General features: G+C 41.0%; 2 protein-coding genes and 2 non-coding genes across 4 annotated transcripts; 3 read left to right on the top strand and 1 right to left on the bottom strand.

The window, feature by feature from the left end:
* The first annotated feature begins 448 nt into the window (after positions 1-448).
* On the top strand, positions 449-6,153 carry LOC131345774 (proteasome subunit alpha type-6-like). Its single transcript, XM_058378831.1, has 7 exons — positions 449-635; positions 2,038-2,132; positions 2,205-2,286; positions 2,378-2,533; positions 2,894-3,072; positions 3,945-4,039; positions 5,996-6,153. The coding sequence occupies exons 1-7, from the start codon at positions 560-562 to the stop codon at positions 6,051-6,053; spliced, it is 741 nt and encodes a 246-aa protein (XP_058234814.1). The 5' UTR covers positions 449-559; the 3' UTR covers positions 6,054-6,153.
* Positions 6,154-10,920: 4,767 nt separating this feature from the next.
* nfkbiaa (nuclear factor of kappa light polypeptide gene enhancer in B-cells inhibitor, alpha a) lies at positions 10,921-13,512 on the bottom strand. The gene is made up of 6 exons (XM_058378825.1): positions 13,188-13,512; positions 12,643-12,748; positions 12,153-12,360; positions 11,955-12,043; positions 11,485-11,739; positions 10,921-11,372 (listed from the first exon to the last, which is right to left on the bottom strand). Exons 1-6 carry the CDS (start codon positions 13,430-13,432, stop codon positions 11,340-11,342), a joined length of 936 nt encoding a protein of 311 aa, XP_058234808.1. The 5' UTR covers positions 13,433-13,512; the 3' UTR covers positions 10,921-11,339.
* A 5,084-nt stretch (positions 13,513-18,596) lies between these two features.
* Positions 18,597-18,669, top strand: trnar-acg (transfer RNA arginine (anticodon ACG)). Its single transcript has one exon. It is a non-coding gene; the product is annotated as a tRNA-Arg (tRNA).
* Positions 18,670-19,161: 492 nt separating this feature from the next.
* On the top strand, positions 19,162-19,234 carry trnar-acg (transfer RNA arginine (anticodon ACG)). Its single transcript has one exon. It is a non-coding gene; the product is annotated as a tRNA-Arg (tRNA).

Raw genomic sequence — 19,234 nt, 5'->3', positions numbered from 1 at the left:
TGAATGACCATTGTTTTAAAACCACAGCAGCCGCAGTAAATTATAGCACCCAAGGTCTTGGGGTTCCCCTTAAGAGTGGGTGCCAAGTAGAACCACATCGGGGAGCTAAAAACCCTTGAGAACCTTCAGAAAGTGTGTTTTAAGCTTCATACGTTGAGCTTCTCTGAGGAGTGAGATGTTTATGTAATGAATTACACTAATTAGGTTTTTCACTAATTAATGTTAATTTTGTTAGTCATTACTGCTTCCTTAAGGACAAGCTGTACTTTTAAAAAATAGTAATAAATATTTTAAAACTGTACCATCTATATTTATTCGATTGAAATGATACGTATATTTTGTTATTATTTTTTTTATGACTTTTTTTCAACTGTGTTTAGCATTACTGAAGAAAAATAGCGCTAACAGCCTTGCAGCCGTCACGTGACGCAGATGCCACCCCGGTAGAGCAACCTAAGAGTACTTCCGGGTCAAGGATAAATTCTGCATGTCACCGCTACAAAGAGTTTTTTATTTTTTATTTTTATTAAACAGATAAATAAAAAGATTTTAATTAAAGATGTCGCGGGGTTCGAGCGCCGGGTTTGATCGTCATATTACTATTTTCTCGCCAGAGGGAAGGCTTTATCAAGTGGGTGAGTATAGAAAAGGGAAAAGGATTTTGTATTTCCATTCATAGTGAGCGGCAGTGCTAACATGCTAACGAGCTAGCTATTGTAATTATTGCAGTTTGGATTAAAGTGTTTTATAGAGATGGAGAGCTAAAGTAATTCACTTTAAATGTATTTTATTTTATGCGATTTGTGTTAATCAAAGGTTAGAATTAAACATAGGAATGATTTGATTGGATGATATTCGTAAATATGCAAACTTATCAACAAGTAATAGATGTAACTCGCGTTAAACAAATCAGAAATTTATTCAATTACATGTTTAAAATATCTGCAGGAAGTTTGCATTTAATAATGTATATTAATTCTGATCGCAGTAGTTTGTTACAGTCCCAGCTTCATGCATCTGGGGGCGTGGCGTCTGTGTGTTACGTCATAGGTGCAGTATTGATAACGTACTATAGTCACGCTGTTTGATCAAAAGTATCTGGACTGGACAATCACACCTATATGAGCTTGTTGGACATCACAAGAAGCTTTAATATAAAAATAAATAAATAGCTGCAGATCTTTATCTCTTTTCCGCGACACGTTACTGAAGAGCGCTCAGGTACACTATATTGCCAAAAGTATTGGGACACCCCTCCAGATCATTGAGTTCAGGTGTTGTTTTTCAGGTGTTGGGCTCCGCCCCTTAGTTCCAGTGAAAGGAACTCTTAATGCTTCAGCTTCATACCAAGACATTTTGGACAATTTCATGCTCTTTGTGGGAACAGTTTGGGGATGACCCCTTCCTGTTCCAACATGACTGCACACCAGTGACCAAAGCAAGGTCCATAAAGACATGGATGAGTGAGTTTGGTGTGGAGGAACTTGACTGGCCTGCACAGAGTCCTGACCTCAACCCCATACAAGACCTTTGGGATGAATTAGATCTGACTGTGAGCCAGACCTTCTCCTCCAACATCAGTGTCTGACCTCACAAATGCACTTCTAGAGGAATGGTCAAAAATTCCCATAAACACACTCCTAAACCTTGTGGAAAGCCTTCCCAGAAGAGTTGAAGCTGTTATAGCTGCAAAGGGCGGGACAACTCCATATTACATTCATGTGCATGTAAAGGCACACGTCCCAAAACATTTGGCAATATAGTGTTCTCCTGACATCCACCAAACCCTGATTCATCCAGTGAACAACTCGTGACTCATCACTCCAGAGAAGATGTATTTCCTTGTCTCAGGAGTCCAGAGTCTCTACAGTACAAAATCTACCTTGAATGTGATTCTCTGTTGTTTGTACCGTATTCAGATACAGGCATTGGGAATTTTTTTCGTTGTTATGAGCACCATACAAAACAAAACATCTATCCAAGTGTCCACTAACATGATCATCAGTGAGTACATGATTTATTTCATGTTTTAAACAGAATATGCATTTAAGGCCATTAATCAGGGCGGTCTGACGTCAGTGGCTGTGCGAGGGAAAGACTGTGCTGTCGTCGTCACACAGAAAAAAGTTCCAGTGAGTACACACACACACACTGGATAAATATCTGTATATTATTAATAATAATAATAATAGTAATACTTTCAGGACAAGCTCCTGGACGCCTCTACGGTCACTCACCTGTTCCGCATCACAGACAACATTGGCTGTGTGATGTCCGGCATGACGGGTATAAAGAGTCCTGTTTAAAATATACAGAGTTCTGTTTTACGTTCACACTCATGGAGGGTGACATGGTGTGTGTGTGTGTGTGTGTGTAGCTGACAGCAGGTCTCAGGTGCAGAGGGCTCGGTATGAAGCAGCGAACTGGATGTACAAATACGGCTATGAGATTCCAGTGGACATGCTGTGTAAGAGGATCGCCGACATTTCTCAAGTTTACACACAGAACGCTGAGATGAGACCGCTCGGCTGCTGTGAGTCCATTTAATCTTATCTTCATCATCATCCTCATCATCATCATCGTCACACACCAGGAATTATATATAAACACACACAGAATATAAAGTGTACACACACAGTGATCACACACTGTATATACTGTGTACACACACACACACACATTGTACATACATTGTACACACAAACAGACATACACACTGAATATACACTGTACACACACACTGTGTACACACAAACACAATGTTTATACACTATACACACACAGTATATGCACTGTACACACACTTTGTATACACAAATACCCACTGCTGATGTGCTATAATTTTTTTTATTTCCTGTGAGGATAAAGATGTGTGTGTGTGTGTGTGTGTCAGGTATGATAGTGATAGGTATGGATGAAGAGTTGGGGCCGCAGGTGTATAAATGCGACCCTGCAGGTTATTACTGCGGCTTTAAGGCCACAGCCGCCGGAGTCAAACAGACGGAAGCCATCAGTTTCCTGGAGAAGAAAGCGAAGAAGAAACACGACTGGACCTTCGAGCAGACCATGGAGGTCAGTAACCGTCCAGCAGATCCTCCTCCTCCTGAATCTCAGACAGAACTGTGTGTGTCTATACAATAAGAAGGAAAGAGGGAGGGAAAAAAAAGAGCAAAAGTGAAAGAAGGGAAAAGGACAAAATGTGGAAAAGAACGAGGAAAAAGTAGCAGGGAACGAGGGAATGGAGAAAGAAAAGTTTTTTTTTTATTTTTAAAGTAACAGGAAAAACAGACCAAGGGGCCATGTCAGAAAGAGGAGATGGAGTGAGAGAAAATGACAGCGAAGGAAAGAAAAAGTGTGAGAAAGAACTTGAGAAAACGAGAAAAGCAGGAAAGACAAAAAGAAAGAAGTAAAGAAAAAAGGAGGCGGTTGTCAGTGTGTTTTAAAAGCAGGCTGCTGATTGGTCGGCTGTGAAGCCTGCTGTGACATCATAGTGTCTGTTAGACATCTTCCCACTGAAAATGAGATGATTTTTGTTCACAAGATGCACTGTATTGTAAATGGAGGTGTCAGTGTAAATAGGCGTGTCTATGTGTAAGGGGCGTGTCTGTGATTGAGAGTTTCTGTATGTAAGTAGACATGTCTGTGTTTAAATGGGGGTGTGTGTGTGTTTGTAAGGGGCGTGTCTATGTGTAATGGGTGTATCAACATGAAAGGGATGTGTTTTTGTGATTGAGTGTTTCTGTGTGTAAGTAGGAGTGTCTGTGTGTAAGGGGCGTGTCTATGTGTAAGGGGCATGTGTATGTGTAATGGGTATCCCTGTCTGTAAAGGGTATTTGTAATGGGTGTATCTATGTGTTAGGGGTGTGTCTGTGATTAATAGTTTGTGTGTGTAAGTAGGCATGTCTGTGTGTAAATGGGCGTGTCTGTATGTGATTGATTGACAGACGGCGATCAGCTGCTTGTCCACAGTTCTATCCATCGATTTCAAGCCGTCTGAGATGGAGGTGGGCGTGATAACAGCAGAGGAGCCCAGGTTCAGGTGAGAGATTAATCAGTGCTCTGTCACATCTACTCACACACATAATCCCTTATAATTACCTTACACACAGACACACACATACACACACACACACACACACGACTACACTCGCTTTTGATTACACGGTCATATAACACGTCTCGCTGCCGTTAATCAGCTGTTTTGTCACAGACAAACATACACACACACACACACACACACACACACACACTTGAGCCTGTATCTGGTCCCGGAGTCTCCGAGTGACTCTCAGTGCTGACCGGAGAACCTGAAAGAGAGAGCGATAGAGGGAAGGAAAAAAAGAATAATGTTAAGATGATCAGAAACCTAAGAAAAGAGAGAAAGAAGGGAGGCAAGGAAGAAAGAAATGAGGAGGAAATGAATCAAGGACTGGAAGGAAAAAAGATAAAGGGAGAGACAGAAAGAATGTAAGGGGGAAAGTAGAGGAGAAGATTAAAAGGAAGGAAGTAAAGAACATAATGTGGTTATTTTTTTTCCTTTTATAAAACATTTATTTTTATAGACGGTGAATAAATCATCAGTTACTTTTTGAAACAAACTACAAAATATTTTTATTATATTTATGGAATATTTTATACCTCAGAGTTTGTAAACTTTACTGAATATTTATTTTAATGAATGTTTATTTTTATTACAAGTTTTTCTTATTACCACACACACAGTCTTAGTGGACATGACAGAGCCGTGAGAGAGCTTACAGGAAGAAGGAAATTTTTAGTTTTAAAAAAGCAGACTTCAAACTGAATTATCAATATCAGAGACGTGAATCACTTTGATCTACTTCCTGCTTCCTTTTCCTGGTTAATACACGCGTCCATCAGAGATTAATGAGAAATTCAGCCGGACAGCTCGGCCCGTCTGACCAGTTCGACACTGGGGGGTTTTAGCGTGTGATTTCTTTTTGTTTGTTTGTCTTTTATTTATGTCCCAAGGTCATGTTCACAGAGGGGAAAAGGGGGGAAATCATTTCATTTATTCATCAATTTATTAAGATATAAGAATGATGATTTTGAAATGGTCTGAAAAATACATTGTGTATATACACAGATCAGCCATAACATTATGACCACCTGCCTTATATTGTGTAGGTCTCTCTTTTTTTCTGCTAAAAAACAGCCCTGACCCGTCGAGGCATGGACTCCACTAGATCCCTGAAGGTGTGCTGTGGGATCTGACACCAAGATGTTAGCAGCAGATCCTTTAAGTTGTGATTTACAGGATACATTTTATAAATAGTGACCACTGCAGAACTAGGAACACCACACAAAAGCTGCAGTTTTGGAGATGCTCTGATCCAGACGTCTAGCCATCACAATTTGCAACAATGGGCCCATGAGCATCAGAACTGGACCACAGAGCAATGGAAGAAGGTGGTCTGGTCTGATGAATCACGTTTTCTTTTACATCACGTGGATGGCCGGGTGCGTGTGAGTCTCTGATCTGGGGAACACATGGCACCAGGATGCACTATGGGAAGAAGGCGAGCCGGTGGAGGCAGTGTCCTGCTTTGGTCAATGTTCTGTTGGGAAACCTTAGGTCCTGCATCCATGTGGATGTTGCTTTGACATGTACCACCTACCTAAGCATTGTTGATGAGCAGTGCGTTTGGGTTTCCAATGTATCCAAGAAACCAAATAGTTCACTTTAGGTCAAACCAGAGAAGCGTTGTGTGTGTGGAGTCTCCAGCGTGTCTCCTGTAAGACGTGGGATTTCTTATGACTCATCACAGATTTCTGCTCTGTGGAGTTTCCTGGACCAGCAGCAGATCCCTGTCCTACAACATGGGGGTGTAAACTTATACAAGGTTTATGTTTAGGGTCTAAATGATGAAAATGAGATTGATTTTCAGCTCAGTTCAGCATTAATGCTGTGAGAGACTGGATACAGTTTGTCTTGTATTTCATGTGTGTGTGTGTGTGTGTGTGTGTGTTTCAGGATTCTCTCTGAGGCAGAGGTGGACGCTCACCTGGTGTGTCTGTCTGAGCGAGACTGAGCTCAGAGAACCACGGCATCATGGGAAACATGTAGCACGCTGAAGAGATGAACACCTGTAAATTTCTCTGTAACATTAAAGCTGTTTTTGGAGAAAAGTACACGTGATGCTTTGGGTTTTTTTTGGAATAGAGATCTCTATTTATATTTTATAAAGTCTGGTCCAAATCATGTGTTAACTCAGTTCCTCATTTACTTCTGAGAAACACAGCAGCTATAAACTCAGCAGCCTTTTCATGTTAATAGACTCCTCTGTCTTCACCTCTGACACTGGAGACTCCTTCCATTCATGTTACATAAGCACATTTCCGCTCGCAGAAAATTTCACCACATGGATTAAACACTTCGTTCAGCATTTAGGAATGTCCTCCATATTAGTCCCAGTGAGCGAGCTGTTGCTATAGAAACGCAACATATCAGAACAAGCCCATTAACACAAACCTGCTCTACCGTCTGATCTGCTGTCATAAAAACCTTAATCAGCACCTCCTGACCAATCCCAATGTTTGGTAACCATGGCAACAGTGTATCGCTGGCTTACAGTCAGATGACGGCACTGTGGAGTCTGGGATTGTGAAACAGGGTGATATAATAGCTCTGAGTAATAGAATGATGACTTCAGCAGTGTCTCTCAGTACAATACTGTTATATACAGAACATGTCACGTCACATCAAGATTTTATTTTCATTTCAGCCGTACACAGATGCAGTTCCTCCAGGACCCGTGGTGTTACATAAAACAGAACTACATACAGTAAAGTGTGTGTGTGGCTTTTCTGATGACCAAAAGCATGGACATGTATGAAGAATACACAGAATCAGACTTGATCTCTAAAAAGGTACATTCACTTTCAAAGGTTTTGCATCTGCAGTGATGTATACATATATATATATATATACACTATATTGCCAAAAGTATTCGCTCACCCATCCAAATAATCAGAATCAGGTGTTCCAATCACTTCCATGGCCACAGGTGTATAAAATCAAGCACCTAGGCATGCAGACTGTTTTTACAAACATTTGTGAACGAATGGGTCGCTCTCAGGAGCTCAGTGAATTCCAGCGTGGAACTGTGATAGGATGCCACCTGTGCAACAAATCCAGTCGTGAAATTTCCTCGCTCCTAAATATTCCACAGTCAACTGTCAGCTGTATTATAAGAACGTGGAAGTGTTTGGGAACGACAGCAACTCAGCCACGAAGTGGTAGGCCACGTAAACTGACGGAGCGGGGTCAGCGGATGCTGAGGCGCATAGTGCGAAGAGGTCGCCAACTTTCTGCAGAGTCAATCGCTACAGACCTCCAAACTTCATGTGGCCTTCGGATTAGCTCAAGAACAGTGCGCAGAGAGCTTCATGGAATGGGTTTCCATGGCCGAGCAGCTGCATCCAAGCCATACATCACCAAGTGCAATGCAAAGCGTCGGATGCAGTGGTGTAAAGCACGCCGCCACTGGACTCTAGAGCAGTGGAGACGCGTTCTCTGGAGGGACGAATCGCGCTTCTCCATCTGGCAATCTGATGGACGAGTCTGGGTTTGGCGGTTGCCAGGAGAACGGTACTTGTCTGACTGCATTGTGCCAAGTGTAAAGTTTGGTGGAGGGGGGATTATGGTGTGGGGTTGTTTTTCAGGAGCTGGGCTTGGCCCCTTAGTTCCAGTGAAAGGAACTCTGAATGCTTCAGCATACCAAGACATTTTGGACAATTCCATGCTCCCAACTTTGTGGGAACAGTTTGGAGCTGGCCCCTTCCTCTTCCAACATGACTGTGCACCAGTGACCAAAGCAAGGTCCATAAAGACATGGATGACAGAGTCTGGTGTGGATGAACTTGACTGGCCTGCACAGAGTCCTGACCTCAACCCGATAGAACACCTTTGGGATGAATTAGAGCGGAGACTGAGAGCCAGGCCTTCTCGTCCAACATCAGTGTGTGACCTCACAAATGCGCTTCTGGAAGAATGGTCAAAAATTCCCATAAACACACTCCTAAACCTTGTGGACAGCCTTCCCAGAAGAGTTGAAGCTGTTATAGCTGCAAAGGGTGGACCGACGTCATATTGAACCCTATGGATTAGGAATGGGATGTCACTTAAGTTCATATGCGAGTCAAGGCAGGTGAGCGAATACTTTTGGCAATATAGTGTATATATATAGCAGTGACCGGTGAAGTGAATAACACTGATGATCTTCTCATCATGGCACCTGTTAGTGGGTGGGATATATTAGGCAGCAAGTGAACATTTTGTCCTCAAAGTTGATGTTAGAAGCAGGAAAAATGGACAAGTGTAAGGATTTGAGCTTTGAGTTTGACCAAAAGGACCAAATTGTGATGGCTAGACCACTGGATCAGAGCATCTCCAAAATTGCAGCTCTTGTGGGGTGTTCCCGGTCTGCAGTGGTCAGTATCTATCAAAAGTGTCCCAAGGAAGGAACAGTGGTGAACCGGTGACAGGGTCATGGGCGGTCAAGGCTCACTGATGCACGTGGGGAGCGAAGGCTGGCCCGTGTGATCCGATCCAACAGACGAGCTACTGTTGATCAAACTGCTGAAGAAGTTAATGGTTCTGATAGAAAGGGGTCAGAATACACAGTGCAGGACGGGTCAGGGGTGTTTTGGCAGCAAAAGGAGGATCAAGACAATATTAGGCGGGTGGTCATAATGTTATACCTGGCCAGTGCATATGACCATTAACATGGATGAGTGTGTAAGGGTGCACAACCTCCGCCACATACAGATGAGAATATTAATAAGTACAGGGTGTGTAACAGAGTTGTGTTAAAGTGCTTGAGTTATTAAAGTTTGCAGAGTTTGTGTAAAAGCAGCGTTTTACAGCAACCCCAGAGTAACATTCTGTTCAGTTCTCAGAAGCGCATGTTCACATGTTTATCAGAATCTGAAGTGAAAACGTTTCACTTCTTCAGGAAAAGAAAATGGAAGTGATAGAAGCTAGATGGGTTTGTCCGCACGTTTTAGTACAGCAGGGTGTTGTAAAAGAGCTCTGTACAGTGACTCAGCACTGAGATATCACATTCATCACAGAGGAGGGTGAGGATGAGGGCGAGGATGAGGATGAAGGTGAAGGCGAGGTTTCGGGGGTTTTCTTGATCTGATCTTTATCGTCTGTACACAGCCTCAAACCTGCGAATGAAACAAAACACTCACAAAGAAGCAAAACACAACATGCTGGGTTACTAGAGGTCATGACTGCCTCATGTGTATGTTGCTTTAAAGTTTTCCATTAAAACCTAGCCTTGAGTTTTTATTTAAATGTTTCACTTTAACCAACCTAACGGGGTCAAAAACACTGACCTGCTAGTCCGCATTTTCATATAAACTTTATATAAACAAAGGAAGAATTTCATTGTCCTAGTAAATATGACAATAAAACTCTCGAATCTTGAATAGTTCATGTCAAATCTTAGCTTTAAGACTCTCAATGCTCTTTATTTAAATCCTTCTTCACTGGAACATTTACAGGTCCTTAGTAGAAATTACAGCACTGTACTCAGCGAAGAGCTTTCTCAGTTATATAAAGGACTCTTAAGGAACCCTTGAAGAACATTCTCCACCTGGGGATTAACACGGCCTGCTAGAGAAAGGGTTAAGAGCAGAAGTTCTGTAGGAAACCTGTGCAGATTTTTTAAGCGCGTAGCAGGGCAGTGGTGGCTCAAGTGATTAAAGCTCTGGGTCATTAACCGTAAGATCAGGGGTTCAAGCCCCAGCATCACCGAGCTGCCATTGTTGAGCCAAGGCCCGTAACCCTCTCTGTTCTGGGGGCACTGTATCATCGCTGACCCTAACCATTCAAGGATGGGATATGTGAAGAAAGAATTTCACTGTGCAGTAATGTATATGTGACAAATAAAGACATCTTAACGTAACGCCTCAGGGATTCTCAGTAGAACCTAACACCAAAGTGTTCCGTATAAGAACATCTGTAATTGTGTGAAGTTCGTTATTATAAATAAGATGTCGAAGGTCTCGTGGCGGACGCTGATGAACTCAGGCTGGAATTTACCCTCAGCATGTGACTGAGTGATGATGCGGCCAATTTAACTGATGTTTTCCCTTCAGGATTAAGAGTCACAGGAGAACAAAGCACTGGAGTTTCCCTAAAGGTGACACTCACTTTCCAAAAATCCACTAAACATCTGTTTGAAAGAGAAAAAAAATAAAATCATAAGACGAGAAATTTAACAGCGAGTGTCCAGCTGTGGAAGATCGGGTTCTGGAGTCTCAGGGAAGGTGTGAAGAACCTTTTAGGGTCTTTTCTAAAGTTGTTCCAGTGATTAAAGTCTAACATAAAAAGCTGAGTTAATTCATTTTTCAGAAATAATACAGGTGTGCTTTCTCTCACAGACGAATATAAACTACTCTTAAAGAGATTTTCCAAAACTCCTACAACTAAGGAATATTTGGGAAATTCCAAACCTGCATATTTTTAGTAATGCAATAAAGGAATTTTTTTCAGAGCTTCATCTCTGTACTGTCCCAGATGATTCAATTATCTTCACACTATGAGGCCAAGAGGAAATTTCTGGTTTTTGCTTTTTTTAAGAAAGAAACCAGAGGGGAAGTTTTGTTGAAAGTGAGTCACATGACCCCACTCTCTACCAACATCAAAAAATAATAAATAAAGCCTTGAGTGAGTAACAGCATCATCGAGAGTCACTGAGTCACTGAGTCACCGATTCCACTACGGAAACGATACCAGTGACTCTACAGAGCCAGGAAGCTTCTGTGAATGAACACAGTGATTTTCAGCTTTCCATCAGAGTCGTGATTGTTACGTGACGTGTTTTATTTCCCACACAGAGATGAAGAAGAAAAAAGTCCGAAATGAACAGACAGAAGATTCGAAAGAACGTTCTTTTGTTTTTTTAATAAAAAACCACAAGTTAAATACAAAGATAATCATGATTTACAATAGTGTCATAATTAATATTTACATGTATAAAAATAGAACTTTTGTTTTTTTCCTCTTGGCTTTATTTATACAGTATAATACACTTCTCGCATCTCAGGCACACTTCAGGGATTTTTGAAGAGAAGGAGAAGAAATTTCCTCAGAGTCTTCCTCAGCTTTTCCGAGCACCTTGTTCAGCCTCGTGGTTCGTTCTTCGATCCCCTTCTTGTGCGTAGAGGAATGTTAGCCGCGACGTCACCTCACGTCACCTCACGTGATCCACGGCTGTGATTTCGAGGACCAGCTGCCTTCTGCTTTGCTTCATTTGCTTTTAAACATTTTTTTTTACTTTTTTATCTTTTTTAAAAAGTTCTCTTCACTTCCCGACAAACTGGATGTCGTCGTACCCCTGTGAGGAAAACAAAACAAAACTTATTAATCACTAATCATCACTTCGTTTTTAAACAGCTCAAGAAGAACAATTAGTAAATAAATAAATAAAAATGAACAAGTATCCTTACACAGTCGTCGTCGGACATGAGCTCTTCATCGCTCTCGCTCTCGGATTCGGGGAACTCGCGCAGCGATGACGCCGTCCTCATGAAGAGCTGATTCCTGATCTCGCCGTTTTGCCGACCGAACGTCAGGTGATACGGAACGTGTCCGCCGTACGTCATGCTGTTCACGTCGGCACCCAGGGCGATTAACTGCTGCACGAGGGCCAGGTTCTGCAGATCCACGGCCAGGTGGAGGGAGGTGCGACCGCTACACTGTTCCTGAAACATAGGAAGAATGAAACCCTGTTAGTTCCTTTTACTGAGAAACAAGAATCAGTTTTACTTTCAGAATCTGTTCCAAACACACTCCTGTTGACCTGATCATTCCTAAACATGGTATGTAATTCCACCACTATCATGTCCTGCTCATCAATTATGATTTAGTCAACAAGAGCGTGTTTTTAAAAGAAAAAAAATCAATCAGAGATACACACCTTGGCGTTTATATCTGCACCCAGTTGCACAAGGTTCTCCACCAATGACAGGAAGCCGCAGATGGATGCTATGTGCAGGCACGTGTGTCCTGTAATTCAGAGAGAAGAACACGATGAGTACACCCATGGAAACAGTTATACAGCTGGTGTGAGTGTGAACAGGAGCAGTGTGAGGGATGAAGGAGGAACACTGCTCACCGCTGTAGTTTGGGAAGGACAGGATGCTGCGCAGGTGATGCGTGTTGACTTGGGTCAGAACGGCGAAGCAGGACAGCGATCCTCTCCTGCAGGCGATGTGCAGCGCCGTGTTCCCGCTCTGATCCACCAGGCGAGGGTCGCAGCCAGCCTTCAGCAGCATCTCCAGGATGTGAGGCTGCTCCATGATGACGGCCAGGTGGAGCGCGGTCTGGAAAAACACAACAAATAATGATTATCCTCTCCTAATAAACATTCAGCAGTCCTTTCACTTCAAATTAATACTGTAATATTTATAGAGGTAATTTTTCTACTTGAGTTGATATGAAATGTATTATTTTTTTTATGTATAAGGCTAATATATATATTTAATATTTAATATAATGTAAATTTCAGATCCCTTTGCCTTACAGTGGAACTGAAAAATGGTTCTCTTTTCTCTTCCTCTCTCTCTATTTATTTATTTATTTATTTATTGTTTGTGGATAGTTACCTGTCTTTGGTGGTTCTGTATATTGAGGAAAGGGTCATTAACACAGTGCTTGATGATCTCCAGCGCTTCATGTTCAGCCTCGTGGATGACTGCGAGGTGCAGGTACCTGGAAAAATAATGTGGGTTGCTATTTAGAATTCAGTTTGTGAAGATTTACCAGCAGAGGAAGTGGCTGAGAACTTCGGGCGTTTCGCAACTCTGGAGTTTTTTTTTTCTTTAAGGTTATTTCCACCCAGTGAGGCTTTGACACATCTGACGCATTATCCGGGTTTTGGCCTCGCGCCAGGGACTTTCCAAATCTCTCTTATAGCGCCCCCTGTGTGCAGTGCACCTCAAACCCGAGCTCACTTCCTTAACTTTTTACAACTCTTTACACTTTTATGCATGCAAACCTTTAAGCACACTAACACCTATACACACACGGATTTAGATAAATAAAGTGTGATCTTTGCAGGAAAAACAGATTTAAAGCACAGTTGCTCGGGTTTGTTTTGTTTTTAATGCAAACAACGCCAAAATAAAAATAAATAATTTAAAGCACTTACGTGTCTCCATCCTCAGTGACTTCGTGCTTCCAGGTTTGGTGTATGTACACATTATCCTCTGGGACCGTGATCGGATCCTTACACCGCAGACTACTCATTTCTTGCACAAGTTTCTGATATTCGTCCTCTTTAAGCGACTCCATGCCGCTGTCCAGACGATCGTCCACATGTTTCGCGTTTTTCTGATCCATTTCATCCAAATAGTCCACTTGGTTATTCCTCGTAGGAGCTGTGTGAATATCCATTACTGTTTGCCTTCTGTCTGTTCTGTGTGTGTGTCAGTGTGTGTTCTCTCTGTCTGTTCTGGCGCAGTGTGTTGGGCTGAGGGAGGTGCTTGTTTTATAGTCTGATCTCGTGAAGGGGATTTCCACTTACAGCGCCCCTGGTTAGAGCAGGGGAACTCAGGGCGGGTTTTTATTCACAGAATTTCCCTTAGTGTGACTGAGCAGAGTAAGAATGAAATTAGTGCTTTTCCTATTACACACTTAGAGCCTGAGCTCAGTTCCACGGTATATTACCAATACTCTACAAGTCCTTGTGAACAAATGAATGAACATTTTGGGCATGAATGACACACAGGTGCTCATCTCAGCAGCTCGAGATCACACTAACATCACATCAAGCCACAGGTTCAACACCCGACGTTTACAGAAATGCATTGAATAAATGAGGGAATGTAATGAAATGGCTTATGATGTAATAATGTGCACTCGGTGGATTTAAGACAAAGTTTCTCAGGGATACTTGAGCTTTCTCAGCCAGCTTTTTAATAAGGTTGTGTGTGTGTGTGTGTGTGCTGGAAGAATAAATAATAAATTATATAAAATATAAAATCCGTCTAGGTTTGCATCGGTGCAAACAGAGCTGATTCAATAGGATGGTGCATTTAAAAGAAAAAAGAAAAGAAAAAGGAGTTGTGTGAAGTGTAAAGTAAAAATGGAAGGCCCCTCAGTCTGGGGGTTTATGGGAGTGTTTTGTGAGTTTTTGTGCTTTCTACTGGGACTCTCCCTCCTGAAAACACCAGAGCAGAGGGCTGAGTGAATCTGAGCAATTTTCCATTCACACATTCCCTGTGGTTGGGCCCTTACTGCTGTCTGGCATTTTGTTTTCACACACACACACACACATACACATACACACACACATACACAAACACACAAAACACACACAGACACACACACAAAACACACACACACAAACACACACACACACAAAACACACACACACACACACACAAAACACACACACACACACACAAAACACACACACACACACACACACACAAAACACACACACACACACACACAAAACACACACACACACAAACACACACACAAACACACACACACACACACAAACACACACACACACACAAACACACACACACACAAACACACACACACACACAAACACACACAAACACAAACCTGTGGAGGAAAAAAAGAACTTTTATTTATAAAGAAATGTGAAAAGTTTGTAGGGTTTTTTTAGATTTGATTTTTGTTCCTGTTCGTAAGGATAAAGGAAACACTGCTGGAATTTGTTTATCATCTGCTAATAGCTCTCTGAACAACTTCCTGTGGGTTTTTATTTATATATTTATATATGTGCTCAAAATCTGTTTAGCTTTTATTCATTTCTTTTCACCTTTTTAAAAAAAGCAAACAAAGCACAGACTGGACCATCTCAGACAGAAACACAGCAGATCTGCAGGTCTTCTGCAGACGGATGGCAAGAAGAGCTAAACTGTGCTTTTTTTTTAAACAAAGACACTGAGGATTTGTTTGGAGGCGTCGAGTTTCACTAAACAGACGAGTGTAGAAAAATTCAGAGGGAAACTCCGTCTGTGTAATTAGATGTGGTTTTGCGTGAGTACCTGAATGACATTAGAACTGGAAACCACTTATTGTCTGTTTACATTCTACAGGATCTTCCTAGTTACTATCTCCAAGACACACACACACACTCACTGTGCTCAGTTAGCGATACTGTGACACACTGTGGTGAAGTGAGAGAACACACCCGTGTGTGTGTGTGTGACGTCATAGTACTTTGTTCCTGAAGCATTAGCACACAGAAATTCTTCACATTTTTCAGAGGGTACACTGGGAGTGGCTCCCAAAAAAAAAAAAAAAAGGTCACAGGGAAGCCGTCTCACATTTTATCTCACTTTTAATAGAGAACAGAGTCACAGAACGTTCTAGGGATATTTTGGAAATTTAGGTTAAAGAAGGTTAAAGATTTGTGGGGGGGGGCATTAGAATATATTAACATATTATATCATATTTAGCATATTAGTATTATTATTATTATTATTATTATTATTGTTGTTGTTGTTGTTGTTGTTGTTGTCATTGTCGTTGTTGTTGTAGTTATTGAAAATGTATCCAAAAGTGCTTTCAGAACTTCAGAAATTTGGGCATGCTGAATTTTCTTTTTGGGAAACTAAAAAATCCATCAGAACCAGTGAAAGCTACAAAAGTTTTGGGACACTCCTCCAGATCATTGAGTTCAGGGGTTGTTTTTCAGGGGTTGGACTCGGCCCCTTAGTTCCAGTGAAAGGAACTCTTAATGCTTCAGCTTCATACCAAGACATTTTGGACAATTTCATGCTCTTTGTGGGAACAGTTTGGGGATGACCCCTTCCTGTTCCAACATGACTGCACACCAGTGACCAAAGCAAGGTCCATAAAGACATGGATGAGTGAGTTTGGTGTGGAGGAACTTGACTGTCCTGCACAGAGTCCTGACCTCAACCCCATAGAACACCTTTGGGATGAATTAGAGTGGAGACTGTGAGACAGACCTTCTCGTCCAACATCAGTGCCTGACCTCACAAGTGCACTTCTAGAGAATTCCCATAAACACACTCCTAAACCTTGTGGAAATCCTTCCCAGAAGAGTTGAAGCTGTTATAGCTGTAAAGGGCGGGACAACTCCATATTACATTCATGTGCATAAAGGCAGATGTCCCAAAACTTTTGGTAATGTAGTGTATAGATGGTGTTGGAAGCAGAACAGCTTCTAAATGTACTAATGATGTTTGGTCCTGAATTTTGATCTTCTAAAACACTAAGAGATTTCTGCCGTTTATTGTAATGTTGAAAACCTGACAGATTGAATAGGGTTCTACAAGCAGAGCAGGAACACAGTCAGTACTTCACTAATCCCACATATCAGGAACTTCTATAAATATCTGTAAACCCTAAAGTGCACTCGACACATCGAACCTTCTCACAATCTTCTTTTACAGAAAGATACCAGAACTTTAAGGTTGTAAAAACTCACAGAAGAACAGCTTGAAGATTGTGTTTAGTTGAACATGTTCTTGTTAATGCAACATCCACATTTTTGGGGAACAAAGCAACGCAATCTTTCACTTCAGTCATGTTTTTCTGGGGAAATGTGGACACTCAAAATGTTTCTCAGAATAAAAAGTTCCTCGAAGTGTAACGCTCGCTAGCTCAGGAGGTTTGGTCAGAAACTTCAGAACTGTTGAGGATTACACAACCCTGTACCTCCCCTGCTCACACAGACACTTCAGCTGAATATGTGTGTGTATATGTGTGTGTGTCTGTGTGTGTGTGTGTGTATGTGTGTGTGTGTCTGTGTGTGTGTGTATATGTGTATGTGTGTGTGTATGTGTGTGTGTATATGTGTGTGTGTGTGTGTGTGTGTGTGTGTATAGAACGTTGTAGTAATGTTATTTCTGTAACCTATAATCAAACATTTTCTCCATATTCAGCTGAAGTGTCTGTGTGAGCAGGGGAGGTACAGGGTTGTGTAATCCTCAACAGTTCTGAAGTTTCTGACCAAACCTCCCGACACGCTCAGGTTTTTATGGGTGTGGGTCACATGGCTGACTGACTGCCCAGTGACACAGTGACCACCCACTTGTGTCACCAGGAGTTTTTCAACTTTTGGACTTGAATGAAGCAGATTTTGTTTCTGCTACAAATTCAGCTTGAAATGAAAGTTAATGTAAATGCAGTTTAGAGTTTTTCTCAGTTGCTTTGGAGCATTTCTCAGATCAGAAACTTCCTGTTCAGCCGCCATCATTTGGTCACTTGTGCACATCATATGAACATTTCTCGTTGCTTTGATCAAATTGCAAATGCTTTTGTACATTCATATAATTGATTGTGTACAATTGTCTGCTGTTTCCTACATTATCACTTGTTTATGTTCAAGTTGATCAAAATATATTATACTAGTTTCATTTAAATAATCTTAACCCCCAAAACATTTCAGCATCAGTTCATTGCACAAGTCACCGAATGCAAAATAGTTCAACCAGTTGTCAAAATCTCAACAAAATAAAGAAATTTTAAAAAACCGTGTTTTTTGTAAATGTGTCTTGAATTGATGAATTGTGCAGATGAAATTGGAATGTCACTAATGAAGGGGCGTGAAGAACCAATGATCAACTAGTTCTCTAAAACACGTCAATCTCTCGAGGTGAATCTCCTGAACCTATAATTGGCATGAAAATGAAAAATGCATGTACAGTCATGTACATCTTACAGTCAATATCCCACATACAGTAATGTGTACATTTGTGCAGTTGAAATTCATAGAGCCCATACAGAAGGAATTCAGCCTTTTGCATTGTCAGTCACTGTAATCCAAACCATAGTTTATATCAGGAAATCCTGAAACCATGCGCTGTCATTCTGACAACATGATAAACATTTTGATTATACCATAAATAAACAATGACAAAAGGACTGGTCATTCTGATGGCGATGACATTTTCATTGACACAAAAACTTACTTTTGAGAGATTTTGAGTAAAGTACATGCTTTTGCAAGAAATCCAATGTGTTGTGCTGTTTGTACAAATTGTTTTGTGAATGCACTTACAGGTCTGCATTAAGGATGATTCGAGAAATGCTCCAAAGCAACTGAGAAAAACTGTAATGTTCAACCCCTGAGACAGACAGACAGACAGACAGACAGATAGATAGATAGACAGACAGACAAATAGATGAAAAAAATTGATGCTCTAATAATAATATTATTATTATTATTATTATTATTATTAAGTTCCATTCTGTTCGATTCGATTCTTTAGTATTCTAAACTGTCTATTTAAATATTATTCTTCAGATAGTTTATTTTGTAGTTTTATATGTAAATTAAACTATCCGGTCCAATGAATATGCAAATCCCACTTTGGCGTGATCAGGCGCCCTCTAGTGACGGTTTGAGAATGCGTTGGAAAAAAACGAGTGAAAATCTGTAAAGTTTTAATTGAATCTTGGTCCAATTTTCGGCACAATGTCTAATTTGAAGTCCGCGTGTTTATCAGAAAACTTTGACGAACATTTCCTACCTAATTGATTAATTTAATTCATGTTACGATATCTTGTACTTTATAAGTCGAACTCCAGATAACGCTTCTCGTTCGGGCCAGTGGCGCAATGGATAACGCGTCTGACTACGGATCAGAAGATTCTAGGTTCGACTCCTGGCTGGCTCGAGGAAAACTTTTCATTTCATTTTAATTGTCCATAAGTAACATTTTGCTCTTATAACCTGCTATAAATTAGCTGCTTTGGTTACATTTAAAGTTTTCAATGTTTAGCGCTTAGACCTATCGTAGAATTAAACTGTAAATTTTATAATATTATTATTGTTATTATTATTATTATTAGACATCTCTGCACAAAGTTTTGAAGTTGGCAGTAAACGCGATATTATTATGAATGGATAATACTATTATTATGAAATTACTTTCTTATGAAACATTTTGTATATTTTGTATTGGATAGTTGGCTAGTAAGAACTGGCTTCATTTTCATGCTACACACACACATTTTTTTTGCTCTTATGCTAATCTGCAAAACATAATTTACTTCTACAGAGCATTCTACAGAGCAATTTACTTCTGCAAAAGAGCAACCAAAAAAAGAACTGTCCTGAATTATAACTGAACGCTTAGATGCGAAACGTCTCATCAGTGCAACCATCTGGGCCAGTGGCGCAATGGATAACGCGTCTGACTACGGATCAGAAGATTCTAGGTTCGACTCCTGGCTGGCTCG

Source organism: Hemibagrus wyckioides, linkage group LG25 (genome assembly GCF_019097595.1).
Source record: "Hemibagrus wyckioides isolate EC202008001 linkage group LG25, SWU_Hwy_1.0, whole genome shotgun sequence".
Classification (NCBI taxonomy): Eukaryota; Metazoa; Chordata; class Actinopteri; order Siluriformes; family Bagridae; genus Hemibagrus; species Hemibagrus wyckioides.
The sequence above is the reverse complement of the archived record's forward strand: the minus strand, read 5'-3'. Positions and strand labels throughout refer to the sequence as shown.

What these genes read in the sequence shown, in the direction of transcription:
- LOC131345774 (XM_058378831.1), top strand. Translation starts at nt 560, where the DNA reads ATGTCGCGGGGTTCGAGCGCCGGGTTTGATCGTCATATTACTATTTTC. An exon ending in TCACACAGAAAAAAGTTCCA is followed by an intron (nt 2,133 to 2,204) that starts GTGAGTACACAC and finishes TAATACTTTCAG; the next exon opens with GACAAGCTCCTGGACGCCTC. An exon ending in GCAGAGGAGCCCAGGTTCAG is followed by an intron (nt 4,040 to 5,995) that starts GTGAGAGATTAA and finishes TGTGTGTTTCAG; the next exon opens with GATTCTCTCTGAGGCAGAGG.
- nfkbiaa (XM_058378825.1), bottom strand. Translation starts at nt 13,432, where the DNA reads ATGGATATTCACACAGCTCCTACGAGGAATAACCAAGTGGACTATTTG. An exon ending in GTCACTGAGGATGGAGACAC is followed by an intron (nt 12,749 to 13,187) that starts GTAAGTGCTTTA and finishes TTATTTTTCCAG; the next exon opens with GTACCTGCACCTCGCAGTCA. An exon ending in TACAGAACCACCAAAGACAG is followed by an intron (nt 12,361 to 12,642) that starts GTAACTATCCAC and finishes GTGTTTTTCCAG; the next exon opens with ACCGCGCTCCACCTGGCCGT.